Genomic DNA, 23,054 nt, shown 5'->3' with positions numbered 1-23,054 from the left:
TCTATTTTAAGAAATTGCCACAGCCACCCCAATCTTCAGCAACCACCGTCCTGATCACTCATCAGCCACCAACATCGAGGCAAGACCCTCCACCAGCAAAAAGACAACTCACTAAAGGCTCAGATGATTATGAGCATTTTTTAGCAATAACTATTTTTAAATTAAGGTATGTGTCTTTTAAAAAGACACAATGCACACTTACTAGACTACAGTACTGATTGAGTATCCCTTATCCAAAATGCGTGGGACCAGAACTGTTTCAGATTTTGGATCGTTTTGGATTTTGGAATATTTGCTTTATATTCACCAGTTCTACTCCTAATCTGAACATCCAAAATTTGAAATGCCTCAGTGAGCATTTCCTGTGAGCATCATGTCATACTCAAAAAGTTTCAGATATTGGAGCATTTCAGATGCTCAACCTGTATAGCATAGACATATCTTTTTTTTTTTTTTGAGATGGAGTTTGGCTCTTATTGCCCAGGCTGGAGTGCTATGGCGCAATCTTGGCTCACTGCAACTTCCACATCCCAGGTTCAAGCAATTCTCCTGCCTCAGCCTCCCAAGTAGCTAGGATTACAGGCATGCATCACCACGCCCAGCTAATTTTGTATTTTTAGTAGAGACGGAGTTTCACCATGTTGGCCAGGCTGGTCTCGAACTCCTGACCTCAGGTGATCTACCCACCTCAGCCTCCCAAAGTGTTGGGATTACAGGCGTGAGCCACCACGCCCAGCCAGACATAGCTTTTATACGCACTGGGAAACCAAAAAATGTGTGTGACTCACTTCACTGAGATATTTGCTTTATTGCAGTGTTCTGGAACCAAACCCACAATGTCTCCGAGGTAACCCTATAACATCTTCTTGTGATCCGCCTACCCAATCTTCTATAAACTTGGATCCCAGTAACAAACCCTCCTTTCTGCAGAACAGTCTCCTCTTGGATCTCATTTGATCCTTACCTGGACACTGAGAGACCATGACCCTTTTACAGGTGGAGAAACGGAGGCTCAGAGATGTGTCCAGAGTTAGACAGCAAGGCGGTGACCACGCTGGATGAGCCCCAGCTGATCTGCGTGGCAGCGTGGCCAGCAGCACAGGCCCTGGCATTCAACTGCAACTCTACTGCTCACCAGCCGTGATCTCAACAAGCCACTCAACTGCCCCAAGCCTCAGTTTCTCTATTTGTGAAATGGACATGATCATAATGGTCCCACCTCCCAGGGTTCCTCTGAAGGTAAAGTGAGTTCACTTAGCACAATGCCTGCTTCTCCATAAGCGCGCAGTGAAGTGCCAATTGCTATTATTGTTCACTAATCCAGGCTTCTTTGCACTCTGCCATGCCCACTTCTATAATTACTTGTAGTTCCTTGAAAAAAAAGGAAAAAGGGCTCAGGATCTAGAAGCCAGAGGGCCAGCTCTAACTCCCCCTTACCCCTTATGTTGGGCAAGCCACTGCCCCTCCCTGAGACTTGGTTTCTGCATCTGTGAAATGGGAGTGCCTTCAAAGGTCTTGTCATGGATTCTTGTGACACCAGGAGAGGGGACCTCCTCGGACACCTGTGGGGTCAGCAAAGGCTCACTCCAGCTGGGGCTCCCCGGCTCCCTGCCCGTCACTAACATCTCCCACCTCAGACCTGGGTGCACTCCAAGCTCTTGGCCCACCTCAGGTGGATGGGGGACAAAGTCACTCTTGCCACCTGACTGGCCCTCACGTGGTGCTCAGAGCTGCAAATAGGGCCCCGCTCTTCCGCCTGAGCCTCAGTGCTGACCCGTCAGCCCAGGTCTCGGCGCTGGGCCCTCCCTGTCTTGCTGCTTTGGCCTAAGTGACACCCTCCACTGTTCTGACCGAGTCTAACCCAGCTTCCCTGATGCACCCACAGTTCACCTGCATGTCTACGAGTCCCATGTCACTGTCACTATTCACTGTGCCCTACCTATCAGTCCACATGGGCATCCTGCTACCTCAAACTGGACCCACGGCTCTGGCCCAAGTGTGGCCCGCCAGCCCCTTGTCTATTTGTGCAGTATCCGAGAGGGCCTCCTGCCTGCCCGGTTGGACAACCAAGAGCTGGCAGCTGAGTCTGTCCATATGGAGTCGGCTCCACATTATCCCAGCACAGCTGGGCCAGGGGTCTGCCCGTCCTGGCCCGCGCATCCAGCCCTTCTGCAGCAGCAAGCCAGCAAGCCCCATGGTGACCTGCCACAGGGAGAGGGTTCTGAGAAGAATCCTAACAGTTCATGTATTGGGTACTTACTGTGTACCAGATGAGAGTCCAAGCACCTTCCACATACGAACCCATTAATCCTCACAACAGCCCCCTGGGACAGGTGCTAGCACTAGTCCCGCTGTGCAGCTTAAAGTCACAGCCCAGAACGTATACATGGCTCACCCAAGACTGCACAGTTAGTAAATGGCAAGATCAAACACCACAGTGCACCTCCAGGACCCACACTCCCAATCTCTACAAAGACAGCTAAACAGTCTGGCCCTGGGACTTCCAGAGGGTGGCTGCTTTGCATCCACCAAGCACCTTCCAGCCTACGCCGCCTGCCGTTCTTGACTCAGTTTCTGCCTGCCAACAGCAATCTGCAAAGAATCCCGTTCCTCCTTGAGGCTGGTGCCCACCAGGGTGGCCTTTCTCATGAAAGCAATAAACCTTAGGCCTCTGAACACTCAGCCCCACTCACAGGGGCCCCTCTGGCAGGAGGTTTCCTGCCTCCCACCCCAAGTCCCCTCCAGCCCACAGTCCATTTGGCATTTGTTCTCCCCAGCTTTGTTGGAATCATATCCAGCCATGTCTCATCACAGCTGCAACCCTGGCCCTAGCATCTGACCTGTTCCCAGACCTCATAACCTCGTTTAAACAAAATTGGCCAATGACATCCAAACACACCAAGAAGCCACTCTTTCCACCATACACTCCTCTCTCTCTCTTCCTCCCTCACTCATCCCCCACGCCCCAGGTGCCCTCACCTGTCACAATGGGGTAGGACTGCGGGCCTGGCACACTGCTCCCGATGTCAGCAGGCGTGGGGCTGGCCAGATTGGCCTTCATGTCGTCCAGCCCACCAGCCAGCGAGGCCATGGCTGAATACTCTGTGGTCTGAAAGAAGAAACAGAGATGTCTCAGCACCAAGACTCCACAGTATCTTAGTCAAATGCCAACTCCACGTTCTGAGCTCAGCCACCAAGCCAGATTAGTCCATGCCTGTGCCAAAGCCCACAAGGGGCTCATGAACACCTCCAATGTTGAAAAGGCAGAGTCAGCTTGGTGGAACAAGACAGTTGTCCAGAATCAACAATCTTCCCAGGAGAGAAGGTGGGCAGGACTCAGTGCAACTTCACGAGAATCCAAACTTGGCTCCCTCTGGCCTTCATGTTGCCCTCGCCCAGCTCCAGTCGGCCAGAGACCCCACACTCCTCAGTGCAGGGAGGGAGGGTCCGTAACCAAAAGCAAGGCAGAAATAAGTGTCTTCTTGCCAAGAGAATGGAAAGAATGGTTTCTGATTTCTGTGCTCTTAAACCACAAAGGTGGAATCACAGAAACAAGGGTTAAGAGGAATCTGGGAGATCATCCAGTCCAAATCCTCATTTCACAGATGAATAAAGTGAGACTCAAGGGGAGGAGGGCTTCACCCACCATCAACAGGGAAGAATACCAGTTGGGGTGGGTCACCATGAATTCCCACCCTAATCCAATATGTCAAACCAACTGAGCCACCATTTGGCAAGTGTTTTTGAATTATGGAAGCAGGTAAACACCTGTATGCTGAAAACCACGGGGTGCACATATCTAATTTAGCAAGCCACACCAACCATGTGTATTTAGCCCATGAATCATGCTCCTTTCTTTAAGCCATTTCATGAAATCAGAGTTTGCAATGAGTCATTTCCTTGTCATCCAAGCCATTGTCAGAATGGTCTCCAGAGAAGGCAGCAAAGGCACCAACCTGGATCTTTCAACTGAAGGATAGACTAAATTATAAGCACGAGTGACTAGTCTTTTCCTCCCACCCCACCCCAGGGCCTATTTTCAGGTAAAGAAAATATATGTGACTGGGTGCAGTGGCTCATGCATGTAATCCCAACATTTTGGGAGGCCAAAGCGGGTGGATTGTTTGAGCCCAGGAGTTCAAGACCACCTTGGGAAACGTGGCGAAACCCTGTCTCCACAAAAAATACAAAAATTAGCCAGGTGTAGTGGCTTTCACCTGTAGTCCCAGCTACTCAGGAAGCTGAGTCGGGAAGACTGACTGAGCCCAGGAAATCAAGGCTACAGTGAGCCCTGATCATGCCACTGTACTCCAGCTTGGGTGACGGAGCAAGACTCTGTCAAAAAAAGGAAGAAAGAGAAGGAAGGAAGGAAGGAAGGAAGGAAGGAAGGAAGGAAGGAAGGAAGGAAGGAAGGAAGGAAGGAAAGAAGGAAGGAAGGAAGGATGGAAGGAAGGGAGGGAGGGAGGGAGGGAGGGAGGAAGGAAGGAAGGGAATTTGCAAACATTTAAGCCAACAAGTTTGTTTGTCCATGTGAAGATTTGATATGGGGAGTTTTCCTCCAGGACCCTGGCTGATGGAGGACACACCCATGTTGGTCCAGGGTTATGTCCTTGTCAGGCAGGGACACGGAAGCACGCAGTCTTCTGGAAGGAGCTGCAGGCACCCTGAGCAAAATGACGAGGACTGAGCCACTGGGAGGGAAACCAAAGGAGCCCCTGGGCACACGGCAGGCAGAAGGGGCTCAGACCCAGGCACATTCCTGGTGTCTTTCCCTTCAAATCAGAGATTACTTCCTGGGCAGCTAAAGTTTCAACTGGGGGTGATGGCAGCAGGGAGTTGAGGAGGTGCTGCAGGCCCAGGCTCTAGATGATTCGTGCTGAGGACAGCATGTCCAGAGTTCCCCAGGGCTCTTCGATCCTCACCCATCAAAGGCTGGTTCTGAAACATGTAGAGAAGAGCACAGGCCCAAAGCAAGCCCAGGTCCTTCTAAGGGAGAAGAACAAGGCCAGGGGGACAGGCTTACCAGGCATCAGGAATCGCTATAGAGCTACAGTAATTAAGACAGGGTGGTATTGGCACAGGGGTAGATAAATAGACCAATGAAACAGAATCCAGTCCAGACCCTGATCCGTGCACATATGGAACCGTGATATATGAAGGAGATGGTGTACAAATCAGCAGGAAAGGATGGACTTTTTAATAAACAGAGCAGGGGTAACTGGTTATCCATTCGGAAACGGGGGAAAAAAAGAAATTGGATCTTTACACCAGACACAAAAATCAATTCCAGGTGGATTAGAGACCTAAATGTGGAAGGCAAAGGCATCTAACGTGGTCAGCTCTAGGTCCAGCCAAAAATCCTTGGGAACAAGTCTGCCCTTCGTGGAAGGAGGAGTGCCTTTTCTGGCCTGGGATGCTCACACAGGGTTCCTGCTCTCTGTGGGGATAGTGGTGGGACCCAGTCATCCTGCTGCCCTGTCTCAGTGCCTCCTCCTCCAAGAAGTCTTTCCTGACCAGCATTCCGCAGGAGTGTGAGTCCCACCCTCATTCTGCTTGCCCCGCCAAGTGGTGCCAGAACAATGACAACCACAGTCTTCACAATTGCATCAAAATCTCACACTCATTGAGTGTTCACTCTGTACCAGGAGCTTTAGCTGTACTATCCCATTTAATCCTCACAGTCACCCCTTGAAGCAGGCTCTATGACATCCGCATCTTACAGATGAAGAAACTGAGGCTTTTATGATACAGCAGGAATGACTTGCCTAAGTTCATACAGCTTCTAGGTGCCCAAACCAGGATTCAAACCTGGGTCCCTCTGACTCCAAAACCTCGACAATGACCCTAATGATGTTTATACTGTGAGTACCTGATTCATTAAAACACAGTGAAATCAACTTGCTGGTCCCAACATTTTTATAAATGAAATTGAAAAAAAAAAAAAATCCAAGTGTCTCCCACATAGAAAGAATAAGTCCTGTTTTGTGAATCTTTGTTTCCCATGTCAGTGGGTATGTGTGTATGAGGTAGAGATTAAGATGTATTTCTTGCTATAGGTCACAGCCAGCAAAGTTTGGAAAATACTGCCTTCATTCCATGCAGCAGGAGCTATTGGAAAAAGGTTGCTGTCTAGACTTCTTCTGTAGAATGAGACTTTGTCGCGGCATTAACCTCCTAATTTTCTGAGAATGAAGTGGGCATGAATTTAGAATTCCACTCAGCAGAATCAACTCCTTCAGTTCATTGCTGTGTGCAAAGATGGCAGGTCAAAATGTCTCTGACAAGGGTCTTTTCCTAGATGGCATCTTCTAGAGTTTTTGGTCCCCAGGGATAGGTCCCAGTTCCTCCCTCTTCTCTGTGTTCCCGAATGCCCTAGTGAAGGCCTGAGCATAGTGGGCATGCATTCATTCAACCTTTACTGAGCCCTGTTTTGTGCAATATGATGTGTGAAGACCAGACACACTCTTTAACCCTCACCCACAAACCCCAAGAAATTCCATCCAAGAGGGACAAAGGCACAGAGTCATTAATGTATATGGGGTGTGAAGTGGTCAGGAAGGGTTTCTCGATGCAGGCTGTATTTAACCTGGGGCTGAACAATCCCTAACTCTCAAGACTGAGAACAGCTGAAGGCAGGCTCAGAGGTGATAGGACAGGAGTGACCCAGAAACAGGCACATGCAATAGTTAGAGGGGGTGCAAGTGTAAAGGGGAAAGATGGAACGGTAGACTAGCTGGAACTCGATTGTGAAGGGCTTGCACTATGAACGGTGAACGAAGGAAGGAGTGCTCTTCCTAAGGCCAGGCAGCATCCCAGCCAAGAGTCAGCATCCCTGCGCCCCTCCCCAGTCCACCCTGGGGCTTAGCCCATTCCTAGACCTCAGCCTCTTCTCTTTGACATGGACTGGGCTGCTGGGTCTGCAAGGGAAAGCCTTTATTTCCCCCAAGAAAGCAGAGCCAACCTGGGTTTAAGAGAACCGCAAAAAGGGTGGTCAACAGGGATATATCCTGCCTCTTAACATATTTAATTTCCAGATGGAAAAGGTTTGTTTTGCTATTTGATTTTTGTTTTAGTCAACAAATTCAGTATCAAACAAAGCTCATCCAGCCACTTCAAAAGCTGGGTTTGGATCATCTATTTTTTAAGACAAGAAATCTTCCACTTATGTTATGCATGCAGTGGGAGGTCCGAAAATCCAGGTGTCCAACCACCATTGGCTCCCAGAAAGCAAAGCAAACCTGGGGGACGGCGGGACACTCAGAAACGAGTCCTTAGCTGCACTTCACCATCTGTGCCTTTCCTTTTCTTTTTTTTTTGAGACAAAGTCTTGCTCTGTCACCCAGGCTGGAGTGCAGTGGCACGATATTGGCTCACTGCAACCTCTGACCCCCAGGTTCAAGTGATTCTCCTGTCTCAGCCTCCCAAGTAGCTGGGATTACAGGCGCACGCCACCACACCCGGTTAATTTTTTGTATTTTTAGTAGAGACAGGGTTTTGCCATGTTGGCCAGGCTGGTCTTGAACTTCTGGCCTCAAGTGATCCACCTGCCTCGGCCTCCCAAAGTGCTGGGATTACAGGCATGAGCCACTGCGCCCAGCCATCTGTGCCTTTCACCATCACCACTTTGCAGGGCTTGCCCAGAGCCCAGCCTCTCTTCTTTGGCGGGATTCCCTCAGTTCTTACTCTGCTCCCGCATGAGCCAGGGGAAGCTGTCATTTAGTTTTGGTGTTTAATTGTTCCCTAAGTTCATCACTTAGGTGATGTGGTGTCTGTGACTTTTAAAGGCAACTGCATTCTCCCCAATCTCTTGGGTTCCCTGGAACATTGCTACACCACAGCTCCTCAGCCATTGCAGACACTGTCCTACCTCCACCTGGAGGGCCCATCTCACTTTGTCACTTAGAGAACTCTTACATTATCCACAAGACCCAGTTCACATGTCACCTCCTTGGTGAAGCCATTCCTGAGCTCCACGCTCCTGCAAAGAAACAATCTCTCCCTTGTCTATGCTTCCATACTTGGTGGTTTTTTGTACAGACCTCCATTATCACAATGCAGAGTGGCTGTGTGTCTATCTCCCTCCAGGTTGCCTTGAGAGTGTGGAACATGGAATATCCCTAGTGCCCCCTAAGTGCTTGTTGAATGAATGAATGAATGAATGAATGAATGAATAATGGTCTAGTAGCATGTTATGAGCTACAACATTCAAAAATTAACTGGGAAGTATTTGAACAAGAACACTAAGTGATACGCTAACATCCCCTGCCCTCCTTCCACCTCTACCCCACATCAAGTCAGGTCACCAGAAAGCTACATCCCTGCCCAACATGTTAAAGCCCCTGCGTGGTGCTTTTTCACCAGTCTCTGATGGAATATCAGGCATTCAACACTTTTATGAGGCAAAAAAAGAAAACAGCCATAAAAGAAAATTGTTTAAAACCTCTGGAGACACTGCCCACTAGAATATTCAAATTCCTTGTCAATCCCTCCTACAATTCAACACCAGCAAAGTTTTCCACTGGTGAGTCATGAATCTGCCTCTGACTAACAACAAGAACACTGGAAACCACTTCATATATCTTTTTGCTTTGACTGCCAGGAAACTCGGTCAAATTCAGTGTTCAACCACCATTGCTGGCTCCTGGTACAATGATCTTCCCCTTTTTTCTACGTAATTTCTGAGCTTTTTTCCCAAACTTAACTTAGATACACATAATTGCTTATTTTGCAGGCCACCTCAAGTTCTTTGTGAAAGTGAAGGCTGGGAAAGCTGAACTGATAGAAAAAGAAAGATAGGAAGGAAGGAAGGAAGGAAGGAAGGAAGGAAGGAAGGAAGGAAGGAAGGAAGGAAGGAAGGAAGGAAGGAAGGAGAATGAAAGAGAGAAAGAGAAAGAAAGAGAAGAGGAAAGGCATTCCTGGTGCCTCTTTGCCTGGTAACAATGGCATTCTACTTCCATTTCTCATAGTTTTTTGGAAGCCAAAGGCTGAGTGGTGGGGTGCAGAGGTATGCACACAGTCACAGATGTGTAAGTGTGTTGGTGCACCTACATACTTGGGTACATTGCCACCCCCCAACCCCAGCCCCTGAGAATCACAGGCAAGAGCTGTGTTCTACATTTCCTACTTTTCTGAGCCCTTGGGGTTCTTTCTTAGGATGTCATTTTAGGCTTCTTCTCCCTCTTCATCAGGGCCCCCTGGTGCTGTCCTTGACTATGACCCCGGAACAGAAATGAACTGAAGTCAGCATTTCACAGTTTCCTGCTGCAATGCAACCAATTGGGATAAAACTTCCTCTGCCTGCTGCCATAGAATCTTTTACTTTTTGAGACAGAATCTCGCACTGTTGCCCAGGCTGGAGTGAAATGATGCAATCTCTGCTCACTACAACCTCCACCTTCCTGGTTCAAGTGATTCTCCTGTCTCAACCTCCTGAGTAGCTGGGATCACAGGCACCCGCCACCACACGTGGCTAATTTTTGTATTTTGAGTAGAGATGGGGTTTCACCATGTTGGTCAGGTTGGTCTCGAACTTCTGACCTCAGGTGATCCACTCGCCTCAGCCTCCCAAAGTGCTGGGATTTACAGGCATGAGACACCACGCCTAGCCACCACAGACTCTTATAAGACCTCAAGGTCAAGACCACCAGCCCAAGGTGTGTGGACCATCCTCACAGACACCATGCTCCAGATGATGGAACAGCTTGTCCTCTCAAACATCAGAACTATAATAGAAGGACAGTCAGGGTCATCCTTCCCAACATAGAAAAACTGAGGTACAGGGATAGGGATGGACGTCCTTAGTTAATTTTTTTTTTTTTTTTTGAGACAAGGTCTTGCTCTCTCACCCAGGCTGGAGTGCAGTGTCACAATCATGGCTCACTGCTGCCTCAACCTCCCAGGCCCAAGCGATTCTCCCACCTCAGCCTCCCAAGTAGATGGGACTACAGGCACAGCAGCTAATTATTTAATTTTTTGTAGAGACAGGGTTTCGCCATGTTGCTCAGGCTGGTCTTGAACTCCTGAGCTCAAGTGATCCACCCACCTCAACCTCCCAAAGTGCCGGGATTACAGGCGTGAGCCACTGCACCTGGCCCTTAGTTCATTTTTAACTGCATCATTGATAACCTTTGACTCAGTGGTGGAAAAAAGACTGAACTAGGAGTGATAACACAAGGTTCTTGTCCCAGCTCTGCCCCTTTCTCACTTGTGTGGCTGTAGGTGAGCTGGGCCAGTTCTGTGAACCTCATTTTCACCGTGAGTAAAATGAAATTTTAATTCTAGTCCCTAGCTGCCTGCCTACCTCGACAATCATGAGAATCTGAGGGGCAAGGAGAGGGACAGCACTTTGGAAACTAAGCAATATGAGAGGTTCAGGAATTCTAGCAGAGACTCAAGGAGGCACATGCCCCAGGAGAGCGTGCACTGGGCATCACATGGGTCCCTAGGAAATTACCTGGAAAAGGACTGCCCGGGGCTGCACCAAGTATTGTCTCATCAGCATGGGGCACCACTGCCATAGCATGGAGGAGAAAAGAAACACAGACACGTGAGAAGGAGGGCAGCGCGAAGAGGGGCAGCGCATGGGGCAAGGCTGCAGGGCTGGTCACCTCAGATGGCCATCTGGTGCCAGGAGGCCTCCCCATCACCTGCTAGGCTCCTGTAGCCTCACTGCCAGGCCACAGGTGTCCCTTGGGAGCTGGGCCAGAGCCAGGCCAACCACTCCCATTCTTAAGGACCAGACACCTGCCCACCTCTACATCTACCCAGAGGGAGGACAGAAGTTGGAGTGGGTGAGACGTGTCTCTGGGGCCTGGCTCCAGGGACTGAGGCCAAGCAGGCAGAGGGGCCTCCAAGCCCCTCCTTTCACTGGCCTCTGCTTCCCCACCTGTCTGAGGACTTTCACTGGAGGATTTCTAAGTCTCCTTCCACTGCTGATGCTCTTTGCCTCTATCACTGGCCACATGACAAAGTCTAGCGTCCCTCTTCAACAAATGAATGGCAAATCAAGAACAGAGAGATGGTGAACCTATAGGTTAAAGGAGGCTTAGAGACAAATCAATATGTCACAATGTGGACCCTGATTCAAACAAACTGTAAAAGAAATAATCAAAAAAAAACACGGCCAGGCACAGTGGCTCACGACTTTAATTACAGCACTTTGGGAGGCTGAGGCAGGCAGATCACCTGAGGTCAGGAGTTCGAGATCAGCCTGGCCAACACAGTAAAACCCTGTCTCTACTGTAAATTTAAAAATTAGCTGGCTGTGGTGGCGTGTGCCTGTAATCCCAGCTACTCGGGAGGTTGAGGCAGGAGAATTGCTTGAACTCAGGAGGCGGAGGCTGTGCTGAGCCGAGATCGAGCCACTGCATTCTAGCCTGGGCAACAGAGTGAGACTCTGTCTCAAAAAAAAAAAACAAAAATCATAACATATAATGAAACAATTGGAAATGTGAGCACCAATTGGGTATTTGATGACATGAAAGGGTGTGCTAACTTTGTGGATGTGGTAATGGTGCACTTATGCTTTCTAAAAGGTCTTGTCTGGCTAGGTACTGTGATTCACACCAGTAATTCAAGCATTTTGGGAGGCTGAGGCAGGAGGATAGCTCGAGGCCAGGAGTTTGAGACCAGCCTAGGCAATGTAACAAGACCCCATCTCCACAAAAAAATTAAAAATTAGCTGAGCATAGTGGCATGCACCTGTAGTCCCAGTTATTTTGGAGAATGAGGCAGGAGGATCACTTGAGCCCAGGAGGTTGAGGCCACAGTGAGCCTTGATCACACCACTGCACTCCAGTCTGGGCAACCTTGTCTCAAATAAATAAATTAATAAAAGATCGTGTCTTTTAAAGATTCTTTCTAGAATATTTACAGGTGAAGTGACATAATGTCTGAAGTTTGTTGAAAAATAAAGTGCATTTAATAAAATGTGGTATATCTACACAATGGAATACTATTCAACAGTGAAAAGGAGTGGAGTGCTGATACATGTTACAACATGGATGAACCTCAAAAGCATTATGCTAGGTGGAAAAGTCCAGACATAAAGGATAGTCCATAGAAATGCTAGAAGTGGCAAATCTACAGGCACAGAGCACAGATCCATGATTGGCTGGAGAAGGGGGTGGGATCAGGGATTAACTCTAAACCAGCATGAGGGATCTTTCTGGAGTGATGAAACTATTCTAAAACCAAACTGTGGTGATAGTTGCATAACTCCTTAAATCTACTAAAAACCATTGACTCATGCACTTACAATGAGTGAATTTTATGGTATAAAAATTATATTTCAATAAAACCATTAAAAGACAAGTGGAGTGTGTGGGGTGAAGGATGTCCATGCAACAATTGTCATGAGTTGAATCGGGGAGGGGTGCTTGGAGGCTGATTAAATTATTCCAAGTCTACTTTGAAAGTCTCCATAATTATGGCTGGGCATGGTGGCTCACACCTGTAATTCCAGCACTTTGGGAGGCTGAGGCAGGTGGAGTACCTGAGGTCAGGAGTTCGAGACCAGCCTGACCAATATGGTGAAACCCCATCTCTACTAAAAATACAAAAATTAGTCAGGCTGTGGTGGTGAGCATCTGTAATCCCAGTTACTCAGGAGGCTGAAGTGGGAGAATTGCTTGAATCCTGGAGGCGGAGCTTGCAGTGAGCCAAGATCGCACCACTGCACTCCAGCCTGGGTGACAGAGGGAGACCCTGTCCCAAAAAAAAAAGAAAGAAGAAAAAAAAAAAAAAAGAGAAAGTCTCCACAGTTAAAATAAATAAAGTAAAACAACACATATTTGACTCATGGCACCGCCTGTCACCGCTCATCAGCCATCCGACAAATACCTGTGGAATAACGAGAGAACACAAGAGGCCAAGGACAGCCAGGAGCTTGCTCTCTCGCCTCCTCTTCCTGGCGCCCTGCCCTGCTCCTTGAAGGCCATCACCCCTGCATCATGCCAAAGTTCCAAACACAAGAAGTCTAAGTCCTCTTGACTGCCTAGCACTTTCCAATTTGCAAAGTCCTTGCAGGTCCGTGGTGCCCCGGGAGTCCTGGGATGTGGACAGATGCAGAACTAGAGCGCAGAGAGGGGAGCCCTGCTGCCCACCCCGTTTGCAGCACTGGTCCCCTATCCAGAAGCAGAGTTAGAGTTGGAGGGGACTTCACTGCCACCCCTGAAGGTACAGCTCAGACACTCCTCCGTGAAGGGTCCCGGCCACACACCCACAATCCTCCTCCAGCTGGGGAAAGAGCGCTGAATCTGCAAGGAGGAATGCCCTGCATTCTTTAAACCTAGATATACAAAACTCCACCTGGTGAAGTGTATGTTAAGGAGTAGTTCTGCCTTGATTACAATAGATCTGACGGGCTGGCAGGGGACCTGGAGACCTGGGTCTGCCCTGGACTCCCATGCAACTGGGGCCAGACCCTCCACTTGCCAGGCCTCAGTGACTCCATCTGTCATGAGGGAGATGGACCAAATCCATTGGGGCCCTTCTGGCTCACTAAAGTCTGTGCCCACCAAGATGGGGTCCTCACTCTGTGGAATGGGGTTCTCCTTGATATGGCCCCAGGAAGGGCTTAGGTTCCCTCTGTGGGATGGTGAAGATGTTGCCCGTTTGACCCCAGGTCCCCAAATCCAGAGGCCTGACAGCCACCAGGGGAGGCAGCGTGGCTGAGGAATTCCACCAGGCCTGGGGCCAGGAGGACAGACTTCAAGCCTGACACGGCCAACTCTGTGCTGTGTGAAACTAGGCCGGGCACCTCTCACTCTTGGCACCTTTTCTCATTTGTAAGGGGGATATGTGACCTACCTCACAAGTTGTGAGGAAACCCAGAGGGGAGATCGGAATAAAACCCTGGAGGGCAGGCCTTTTGTGTTTCAGTTTTTAAGTCCCCAGTGCCAGACTCATAAATAAATACTTAGAAAATGTCTACTGAAAAAACAGCAGGCCAAATCCTTGCAGTGGCAGAAATAATCTGTATCTCGACTCAATGTCTGTAATTGTCAATTTATTGTACTATAGTTTTACAAGATGTTATTGCGGAGGGAAACTCAGTAAAGGGTGTATAGGAGCCCTCTGCAGTATTTCTTACAACTGCATATGAATCCACAATTATCTCAAAATAAAATGTTTAATTGAATGATGCTTGCAAAAGTACTCCACAATCTACAAAGTGCTACCATTAATATTAACTAGGGGGAAGGACTACAAAGGATGTTGAAGGGCCTTCCTCTTCCAGGAAGCCCTCACTGATTTCCCCTTCTCTGTGTTCCTAAAACAGCTGAGTGTGCTTCTTTCTGCCACAGCACTTATTATTCTGCATTATACATTTAACTGTTTAGGGACATCATCCCCCAGCTAGAGTGTGAGCTTCATAAGGATGAGACTGTGTCTCCCTCATCTTTGTGGCAGCAGCTTCTGGCCCAGTGCCCAGCTCTGAACAGATGTGACATAAATGCCTGTGGAACCAAATGAACTGGGACAGGTACCATGACCTGGCTCTTCCAACAGTGCCAGAGGTGCTTTCCAGGGTCACTGAGAGGATGAGTGATGTCAAGGTGCTTTTATTCATCAGAGGTTGCCACGGACATGGTTCAAACACGCTCTTTAGTCATTTGTTTCTTCAGAACTGTGCTCGTGGCCTGGGTCAAAATGGTTTGCAGCAGGCCAGGCATGGTGGCTCACACCTGTAATCCCAGACCTTTGGGAGGCCGAGGTGGGCAGATCACCTAAGGTTGTGAGTTTGAGACCAGCCTGACCAACATGGAGAAACCCCATGTCTACTAAAAACACAAAATTAGCCAGACGTGGTGGCACATGCCTATAATCCCAGCTACTTGGGAGGCTGAGGCAGGAGAATCGCTTGAACCCCGGAGGCGGAGGTTGTGGTGAGCGGAGATTGCGCCATTACACTCCAGCCTGGGCAAGAAGAGCGAAACTCCATCTCCAAAAAAAAGAAAAAGAAAAAAATAAAAAAAGATTTGCAGCAGAATTGAGGGGCTTCCAAGAAGAGACCTATAAAGTTTCAGTGACTCATCTCCCCCTGTTCTGTTTACAGCCTTCCAGGCACCCCTCAGGCACACACCCAGACAAGTTTCCAAGTGGTGGTGGGTACCAGCAGGGGAAGTCCAGGGAGGCCACCAAAGTCAGACATTGTAACTTCTGTCTGAGAGCAACTTTTCAGCAATGACTAATCAGAAGGCCCTTTTCTTCCCCTGTCCTCTTATAGAATTTTAGTAAGCCCCAAATCTCAGGGCCTAATGGAACTCAGGAGTGCTGTAGGCTTATCTTTACCTGGCACTTGAAATCCACCAAATGGGTATCTCCAGTGATGGGAACTCACTACTTTCCGAGGCAGCCACACAACTCCGGTGTAAGAAGGTGCTAAATGTTGGACTCCCTACATTGGTCCTGGGTGTGCTCGCTGGAACTCCAGTTCCAACAAAGGTCCTGCAGGTGCCAGTGCCCTCCCTGCCTAGATCCAGCCCGGGGCCCCAGGGCCTCCACTCCTCCACCGGACATGCTGTCAGACTGGGGTGTATGACGCTTGCTTCTGCTCTCCTGGTAGCCTAAAACCTGACTGATTCATACTGTTCTCACAGTCAAGTCAGGGCTCACTCTAAGTTCATTAGAAATGGAAAGTGATTAGGTATTTTCTCCTTCCCTTAACCAGTGTGCTATTTGCAAGTTCACAGGTCTTCCCAAATATGTGGACAGAAAGGTTATCCTGACAAGGCTTAGAGCACAAAGCTCCACTTCTGGAGAATGAGAACTGGGACCCAGTGGCCCAGGACCCAGTAGTCAAAGCCTCCTAAACAGGAAGATCCCAGTAGCGTTGACTCCTCTGGGGAAGGGGAATGGGGACTCCCTGTCTGGGGAACCTCTGCACCTGCCACAGCTCTGCCTGGCTGGGTCATGAGCAGCTCCAGAGCCTGATGTGGACAAAGGGAAGGAAAGTTCCAGGGACAAAGCTCCATCTCCAGGTGGCCAAGTTCCACAGGCTTCTTCCAGGCAGTCCATGATGGGGCCCAGCTGCCCTTCCCACTACATGGCTAGTAATGGGAAGGGAGGCCATTACCTCCAAGGGACTACAGGACTCTTGGCCACAAAGCAGCCTGAATGAGGGGTACAAAGGGAGGATCCCCATCTTCAAGTACCTGGAATGGGAAGAGAGGGAGCACCCCAAGATCCTCATAGTTCACATTCTTTGGCATGACTTTCCAGCTACAAGGAAGACAGAGGTTATGTTGGGGCATAAAGAAATGAAAAGAGAAAACTTCCCTCTGCACGGCCAGATCAATAGGGTGGCAGGGTGGGGGCGGGGAGGTGAGCCTGGATGCCCCTCCCCACCACCACCACCTCTGGCCATGTGGGAACCTGCGTGCACACACACACAAGCACACACGCACACACACATGCACACACGCACACACACAAGCACACACGCGCACACACACAAGCACACACGCACACACACATGCACACACGTGCACACACACACTCCTCAGGCCAAAGGCCACCTCTCTGCCCTTCCACTCTCTGTCAGAAGGAACCTCCTAACACGTGATGCTCTGCAAAGCCATGCCCAGCCAGCCTCAGGAGGGAGCGCCCTCTTGGTCACCAAGGATTCCTAGAGCCAAGCAGAAACTGTGCAAAGGAACTACCAGAAAGGGAAGGCTGCGAAGGCCAGGCCTCTCATGGTGAATTCAGACTCCCTGATTTGCCATTCAGAAGACTCTACCAGCTCTCCCTAGACCCTCACGCACCTTTACTAAGAGGCTGAATAACTTGCATTGACTGGATGCTTACTGTGTACCAGGTACTGTTCTAGGTGTTATAATGTATTATTAATAATTCATTTAATCCTTGCAACAACCCTACAGGGTATTACTACCCTCCCTTTACAGATGATGAAAATGAGACACAGGGTGCCAAAATAATGTGTCCAATTCACCCCCCAGCAGTGCGACTCCGAAGTCCAAGCTCTGAAACACCACTCTAAACCCCCTCTGCCACTGTTACTAATCCCGTCAAGTTGCAGATGGGAACACTGAGGTTGAGAGAAGTTGAGTAAGTTGTAGAGCGGGGGTTTAAACTCAGTTTCTGTCTGACTCCAAAGCCTGCGTTCTTTACGCTGATTGTAAACTGCTCCAGGACGCGCCGGAGCCCTGACGCGGACACCACCTGCTAGGCCAGGCTCATCTTCCTGTGTTTGATGACCTCTTTAGACAACCCACCTGACTCTGCACATTTGACATGGCCATGTTTTCCCTGCCGGGCGCCCTCTCCCTTTCTCTCCTCCAGTTCTTGTCTATCTGCCCCTTCAAATCCTGGCTGAAGAATGACCTCCTACGGAAAAGGTTTCCAGATAGGTTTAGCCGCAGATTAGGTTAACTTTATCCTTTATTCTCCTCGTTTAGACAGAAAGCTCCTACGCTGTCAACTCAGAGGACAGCGGTGCTCCCGTTTAATGCCAACATTAGCAATTCATCTTAACATTAGTGCAAAACAATAGAGAAATAAACAGTCACACGTGGCACTGTTAGCACCGTTAAGGAAAAACCAGGCATCTGACTGTTTGCTTAGTTCAAGCCCTCTCTGTTCTTTACTGAAGGTGATACTCTGGCTTCTAGAAAGATCAGAAACTAAAGGAAGGAGACACTAGGCTTAGGATTTGGCTATGATGCGTAAGCCCAAATTTTAGCTAATGTTAACAATCTAGACAAAACTAGCACAGTGACGATTGTGTTTCTGCTTATATGCCTTTTTATCAGGGTTAACGTTACTTAAGAGCCTCTGCTTTTAATTAAAGAAATATATTTGCATTTTGCGGTTATGTGTTAATTCCATGAATCTTACATTTCATACTTAGAAACAAAGCGTATAATTATTTTTTTGTGCTAATACTATAATTTACTTAGACAAGCAAGCCATTTGCCTTGAGGCTAGACATGTAAACAAACACATGTCTAAAGGCTTGGTCTGAGTTGGATTTTTTAAATAATTTCTTCTTCTCCCTCACGCACACATACATTAATTTAAACTCCTGATTTTATTTCCTTCACCTCTTTCCCACAAATCAAACCTCAAATAACATAAAACTGCTGGCTAGAAATAGGCTTCACACAAACAAACAAAAGCTTTCAAGCCAAAAGCAACTGAGATGTTCACATCTCCCCATCCAACCGTCTCTACCTCCTCTGCCTGGTCCAACAAAACAGCCTCTCTCTGCCCAATTGCCCTGGAAAACCCTGGAATATCTCATTTTTATTTCCAGGAAAGGAAGAGGTTTTATCCCCAAATAAAAGTTCAGTAATAACAGTAGGCTGGGAAAACCCAGGCAGGATCCTTCCTGCCACCCTCTGTCAAGCTCACAAAGAGAAAAATCGCACCATCCGACATGGTTGGGAGAGTTTAATCCAAAGCAGTGCTAATTAATATCCCCAGCTTTCCAGAAGCCAGTGCCACATACAGCTGCGAGGGCAACAAGGCTGTTCTCCCTTCAATTTTATGGGAAGAACATTTTCATTACAAAGCCTCCTCCCAGACCCTCCTCTCTCAGCCAGATTAGCCTCGAGAAGGAAGCGGATGATCCATATATCAGAACTCCTTCTCTCCCCATTAATTTTATTATTTATATCCCATTTTAAAAGTTTATTGGTGCAACTCCCTATGCACCTGGCCAGGGCCTTTCTGACAAGCAGCGGCCCATTCCTGAGTCCCCTTCTCAGCAGGAGTGTGTACATTCTGTCACCAGAAAGGGCCAACTTTTTGAAATTTGCCCTGGAGAACAAGCTCCAATGGTAGTTGCCCCAGCACCCTTTCTTTCTTAAAATAAGTGTGGAAGGTTCTAAACTGGCCCTTTCGTGAAATATGTGTGGATTTTACTGCTCATTATGCGCTGTGGGTGATCCTCAGAGACTCTTAAAGCCCTGGGGGATGCCCTACGTGTCCCCCATCCCCAGTCAAGCACCCTTAGCCATCTGGGCAGGGCTGGCCCATTTTTAACCCAAACCACCAGACCCCGCGTAGGCCTGCTGAGACCATGTGTCTTGCCATTTTGTTCTGAAACCCCACGTGCTCAAGGCTGTCTCTTTCCAGCCTCCTAAAGGGACCCCAAATCCAATCTAAATGTCTTGAATTTACCTGTTTGTCTTTTATACATATAAATAGCTGCATTTCCATTCCCTCTTTGTTTCTCATTTTCATTTGGTTCTAATATCTGCATGTAAATGTCGGAAAATAGCATCTGTAATTGGAGATTATGAAGTATGGCCAGCTCCTGACAGGCTGCTAAGGAAGATGGATTATCCTCATTTTTCTGTAAATTTTGTCAATTTTGGAATTCATAAGCTATCAACACTGATCAAAATGGGACTTCACAGCTGTGTCAAAAAAAAAAGAGAGGGAGAGAGAGAAAGAGCAAGAGAAAGAGAGAGAGAGTGAGAGAGCGCTCACGGGCGGGTGCATGCTGGCGTCGTGTGGGCGCAGCAGATTGGATGCCCAGCATCATCGTGGCCACCCTCCTCCTGTCACCCTCCCCTCTAAGCGGGCCCTCACTGGAGTCCCCTGGCTAAATCAAATAGCTAAATCACAGGGCTGGAAGGCTGCAAATCCTGCAAGGCACCCACTCCAGCCAGGGCTTAATTTATTGCCCGGCGCTGCCTTCCTTATTTATCCTGAGGAGTGAGGCTCCCCTGCTCAGCCTCCGAGATGTTCTACTCCTTCCAGACCATCACGGCCCACTTGAGGCAATTGCGTTGGTCTCTCTCTCTCAATTTTCCCATTACTGGGAGTAAGTACTGTTGGGACTCTGTAATGGCCCGACTGCAGCCCATATCAATAACAGATGAGGTTTAATCGTCCAACACAAAAATTATTTAGGCGCAGTAAGGACATTCAATGTCATTTGCATAATGGCATTTCTATCGCACGCACCTAACCCGTCTTGCATAAACAAGGCCTTGGGACCATAAATAATAATAAATCATGACGTCTGCACGCCTCTTGCGGTAATAGGAGCCACTCTTTGTGGAAATTATTTCAGCAGGAAATGGGCACTGTAATTTTAAAGACATGTGGCGCGGTGAGGCGCGGTAAATCAGGTGCCTGCGCACACGACCCCCAGGAGCAGCCCTGGGACCTGCCCTGAGCCCACGACCACATCCCCAGGGCGCCTGGAGGAGGAGGTCAGGTCTCCAGGGGAAAACAGGCCCTCTAGAAGTGGACACCAGGATGTGCCGCTGTCCCAGGAACAGCAGGCAGGAGAAGGCAGGGCTCTCAGCGCACAGCACCGGGGAGAATCAAATTTGGGTCTGGAGAGGGACCCAGGCCTCAGGGTCGGAAACCATCTCTGTCCAGGGCAAGAGCAGTGATTTTCATCTGCTTTGTTCTCTGCTGAATCTCCAGGTACCTAGAGCAGTGCCTGGCACCCGGCAGGTACTCGGAAAATATCCTAAAGAAATGAAATGAGAGGAGAAGATTCTGGGCCCAGGTAGAGAGTGGATAATCAGAGCCCTAAAAACAGGTTAAGTGGGATAGACAGAGGCCCAGGCACAAGGGGGAATGAAGGCAGGAACTGGCCCAGAAGCGCTGGAACTGCTGCTGGTGAGCAACAGAGTGAAAATGCCCAGTAAACGCTAAACCATATTGGAAGGCAGCTGTAGGGTAAGAGAAAGCACAGATTAGGGAACAAGGGCGTGGCCTGCACAGCGGCTAAACCAGCAGGCTCAGGAAGCAAACAGAGCTGGGTTAGAACCCCAGCACCACCCATCACAGACTGCCGGCCTCACCCCTCTATACCTCAGCTGCCTACCTGTGGAACACACCTCCTAATAGTTTTTCCCTTACAGAGTTGTTCTGAGCATTAAATGAGATAATGTGTGCCAAGTGACCAGCACTTGACGGAGCTTTGCTATCTGTTCTTTTTACTACCGCTATTATTCCTCAGGAAGTGGCAGAAGTGAATCCAAATACAAGCTTTGCCTCTTACTAGCTGTGTGATTTGAGAACGTCCATCTTGAGGGGTACCCTGTGCACCCGTGCATCACCCAGTGTGCCTGGTGTGAGTCCCCTGTCCTGGCTCCAGCTCATGCCCTGGATGCCAAGCATAACCATTTAAAATGAGGGATAGGAAAGAACAGAAAACAGACTGGAGCCACCACCTGTGAGATACTAGGAGCCAGTCGGGTAGGCACTGGGGAGGATCTGGAGACCTCAGACTCCCCTTCTCTGCCTGGGATCCCCCCTTGGCCTGCACCCACCTCAAGGCAATGCCCCTGAGGAGGCGAACTTGGTGGACCCACAAGTCAAGGTGATTCCGGTCACGTCACAGAGAATGAGAAGAAAAGAATATGAAGCGGTGGAGGTGGGGACGGGGCTGGGACTGAGATGGAGAAATGGTTACACCTGGCCTCCAGGACATGAGACTCGTGCCAGGCTCGCTGGATGATGCAGGAGTGCACAGGGTACCTCCCAAGACAGACCCTTTCCAGTCACACAGCTAGTAAGACAAAGAGCTTGTACTTGAACTCACTTCTGCTTCCTGAAGAATAATAGCCGTAGTAAAAATAATGATAGCAGCGCTCCATCAAGTGCTAGTCACTTTGCACATGTTATCTCATTATCTCATTTAATACCCTGGCAGTGTGCCCAGGCAGCTGATGGCTGAAACATGAACTCGTGTGCCCACCTTCGTGTCCAGGAGCCTGACCCTCTCCTCGGCTCAGGGAAAGGACCCAGGCCTCCTAGGTCAGGCCCATAGCTCTAGGTAGCATCTGAGTTGAAAGGGATTTGTGGTATCCCCGTTCCCATCCGCTCAATTTTCAGATGGAAGCTGAGGGGGAAAGACTTGCTCAGGAGGACACTGTTATAGGACAGGAGGCCTCAAATCAGAGCCCAGGTCTCAGGAAAAGCAACACTTGGAGTTAGGAAGAGCAAAGAAATTGTGTTTCCCTGGCTTACACTTGCTTCACAGGCAAAATGGGAATCATAGCATCTGCCTGCCTTCATATCACAGAAGTGTTCATAGCGATCAAACAAGGCTACAGATGTGAAAGTAGTCAGGTAATTTCACAGCACCTTTTACACACAGAGTCCCTCTCCATGTGCTAGGTGGGCTTGAGGGGGACCCAGGGTGGGACGTCTGCAAGTCCCTGCTCTGTTGTAAGAGTCATGCTCAGCTGCTGACACAGCTTTCACATTGGGCTTCATTCTGCTTCTACCAGAGGGGTGTGGTTCTCATTTTTCTTCCTTTTTGCAGATGCAGAAACTGAGGCACAGAGAGATGAAGTGAGTTTCCCACGATCATGCAATTAATAAAATTTTAACCTAGATTAGGCAGCTACAAGTGATGATGTTGGAAGCAGAGCTTTTAGCAGAGGAGTTGCTAGAGGTTGTGGAGCCCAGCTTTTTCCTGCAAGAGAGTGAGCCCAGGAGGAGCAGTGACATGAAAGGGCAGGGCTTGGTGGCCAGGCAACGGCCTTCAGCACAGCTGATGCTACCCTACACGGCTGCAAGTGCCTCCGCCTTTAACCATGGAGCGTAACACCCACTGACCCTTGTCTTCCAGCTCTCCTTCTCTGCCCCCAGCCCTCAGTTTCCCCACCCAGGGCCTGCTAGGTCCTTGTGCTTACCCTTCTTCAATGCAGGCCCACCCTAGCGCTGCCAAATCCATAAATTTCCATCTCAGTCCCACCACCACCCACCTCCACCGCTTCACATTCTTTTCTTCCTATTCCCTGTGACATGACCAGAATCACCTTGACTTATGTGTTCACCAAGTTTGCCTCCCCAGGGACATTGCCTTGAGGTGGGTGCAGGCCAAGGGGGGAGCCCAAGCAAAGAGGGGGAGTCTGAGGTCCCCAAATCTCAATAGTGCCTACCTGGCTGGCTCTTAACATCCCATAGGTGGTGGCTCCAATCTGTTTCCCATTCTTTCCTATTCCTCTTTTCAAATGGCTACGCTTGGCCTCAAGGACATGAGACTGGAGTTTGACACACCCCATGTTACTTTCGAAAATCGGAACTTCACGGTACAATAAAGCTGATCTTAC

General features: G+C 49.0%; 1 protein-coding gene across 2 annotated transcripts in view; it reads right to left on the bottom strand.

The window, feature by feature from the left end:
- The window catches only part of PAX5 (paired box 5), a 199,264-nt gene that overhangs the window by 85,282 nt on the left and 90,928 nt on the right, over positions 1–23,054 (bottom strand). For both annotated transcript variants that reach the window (XM_005581286.5, XM_015436980.4), the window contains exon 7: positions 2,980–3,109. In XM_005581286.5, coding sequence (XP_005581343.1) covers positions 2,980–3,109 — 130 coding nt within the window. The remainder of the gene's footprint in view (positions 1–2,979; positions 3,110–23,054) is intronic.

This window comes from Macaca fascicularis, chromosome 15 (genome assembly GCF_037993035.2).
Source record: "Macaca fascicularis isolate 582-1 chromosome 15, T2T-MFA8v1.1".
In the NCBI taxonomy this organism is placed as follows: Eukaryota; Metazoa; Chordata; class Mammalia; order Primates; family Cercopithecidae; genus Macaca; species Macaca fascicularis.
The sequence above is the reverse complement of the archived record's forward strand: the minus strand, read 5'-3'. Positions and strand labels throughout refer to the sequence as shown.